At 35.0% G+C, this 1,904-nt stretch overlaps 1 protein-coding gene across 1 annotated transcript in view; it reads left to right on the plus strand.

The window, feature by feature from the left end:
* The first annotated feature begins 676 nt into the window (after window positions 1-676).
* LOC106880959 (glyoxylate reductase/hydroxypyruvate reductase) overlaps window positions 677-1,904 on the plus strand; it is a 32,219-nt gene continuing 30,991 nt past the window's right edge. Inside the window, exon 1 of the mRNA XM_052972141.1 lies at window positions 677-1,274. Coding sequence (XP_052828101.1) covers window positions 1,070-1,274 — 205 coding nt within the window. The 5' untranslated portion in view covers window positions 677-1,069. The remainder of the gene's footprint in view (window positions 1,275-1,904) is intronic.

Here is a 1,904-nt window from a genome sequence, read left to right on the forward strand (position 1 = left end):
GTAGTTATGCCAAAATATCTTATCGAGATGAAATAGAAAAAAGATAGGATCTTTTAAAATAAAAAAGGAGAGGAAAAAATGATTCACGGTCATAAAAAGAAAATTATAACTTAACAAAGGTTTTAGGGTGTGTTATTTCCTCAATGTTAAGTATGCTAATTTAAACGACCTTCAAAATGTCAAGGACACTAAACGACCACAGGTTTGCCGGTTGGTTTAGGTGATCTGTCTGCTTCATTGTAAACAGAAATAGCTATATGCGCCGAGAGATCGAACGTTACATGTACGTATTTATAAAAATTATTTATATATTTATGCGATACAATGCTACTCTGTGTATCTACAGAATGAAAAAGCAACTGAATGAATCATTGAATTATTAATAATAAACCAGTTACAATAAGAAAAGAATTGGAAATATAGACCAGGGTTTAATATAAAAACCGTAGTTCCTTTCCTCATTGTTTAGTTAATTCATTTTAAAAATTAAATTTCTTCTGTATATATTTACTGTGCGTGTGAGTTTGGATGTTTTCAAGTAATTTTGATAGCAATAAAACCGTAAACACTGTACGTGCACATACACACATATTGACATTTGGAGTGAGAGAAAAGAAAAAGTCGACTCGAGACTGTGTAGTAGGAGGAAATCCTGTGGGAGGAGACAAGAACCACGAGAAATATCTGGAAAGAGGAGTGGTATGGGACAAAAGCACTGTATGCAAATGTACATTTATCAATAGATTGCATACATGAATATATATATTTATAGCCAGCGGTGGGAAGGCGATTCATTTTAGCTCCTGACTTCCAGCCTTGCACACCACTCGGACAAAAACAAGAGGCACCTGTTGTCTAATACGTTGGAACTGGTCGTTCTGCTAGTTTTTGCTTAGAGTGGTATTGCTTGTCTCTTAATCTTTCTCATCGTTCTCTCTCTCTCTCTCGCTTTTTTTCTTTCATTCTTTATCATTCATCATTTCCTGCTTGCTGACAACAGAAGGTGAAGGTTGAATCTGAGAAAGCAGCGACTTCAAAGAGGAAAGAAGACTCATCAGAAAGAAGGACCATGGCTAACAAGGTGTACATAACACGGAGAATTCCACCTGCAGGGATCGATTTGCTTCGAGAGAAAGGAGTCGAAATCGATTTCTGGGATTCTGACGAAGCCATCCCACACCAAGAATTAGTAAAGAATATGAAAGGCAAAGGTTACACTGGTCTTTTGTGTCTCCTCACTGACCAGGTCGATGCAGAAGTTTTCGACGCTGCCGGTAAGTTGTGTTTATTACTGTTAACAATAAAAATAATTTCTCATCGAGAATCTAGTGTGTGTGTAAACACGCACAATGACATCGTTATGCTTAATTACATGCGCATAGCTTTGTACTATTTTTTCTTCTTCCAATGAATGAAACTTAATGGTGTGTATACAATATGCATGTATGTATTGAAGGCTTTATTTGGTGATTATTTCTCACGTTTTTGCTTACCTCGCATTTTAATATATGTTAGTCGCCTTAGAAAAATTTGTGTCAATATTCGGACCAGAAGCCAGATATTATGTACTTCATTATTTTGTTAACTAAAAAAAAAAACAAAAAAAAAAAACACTCCTGCAATTATCAAATATTATGATTGTCATCTGTTTGGTCAGTGTGGTACAGGATTTTGGTGAGTTACGACAGCATTTAACCGCCTGGACACTCTAATGTCGCTATTCTACATATATTACAACTTAATGTGGAGATAGAAATAAAATCAAAACTTTTCTATTCGCTAATTTCCTTTTATTTTGCTCTATTGCTCTCTAAAAAATCTGTTTTAGCGCTTTAAGGTCACGTATTTAATTATTTTCCTTTTGTACAAAGTATTGGATTTAAAGCAAGTTCGCAGAGAATCAG

Source organism: Octopus bimaculoides, chromosome 12 (genome assembly GCF_001194135.2).
Source record: "Octopus bimaculoides isolate UCB-OBI-ISO-001 chromosome 12, ASM119413v2, whole genome shotgun sequence".
NCBI classification, from domain to species: Eukaryota; Metazoa; Mollusca; class Cephalopoda; order Octopoda; family Octopodidae; genus Octopus; species Octopus bimaculoides.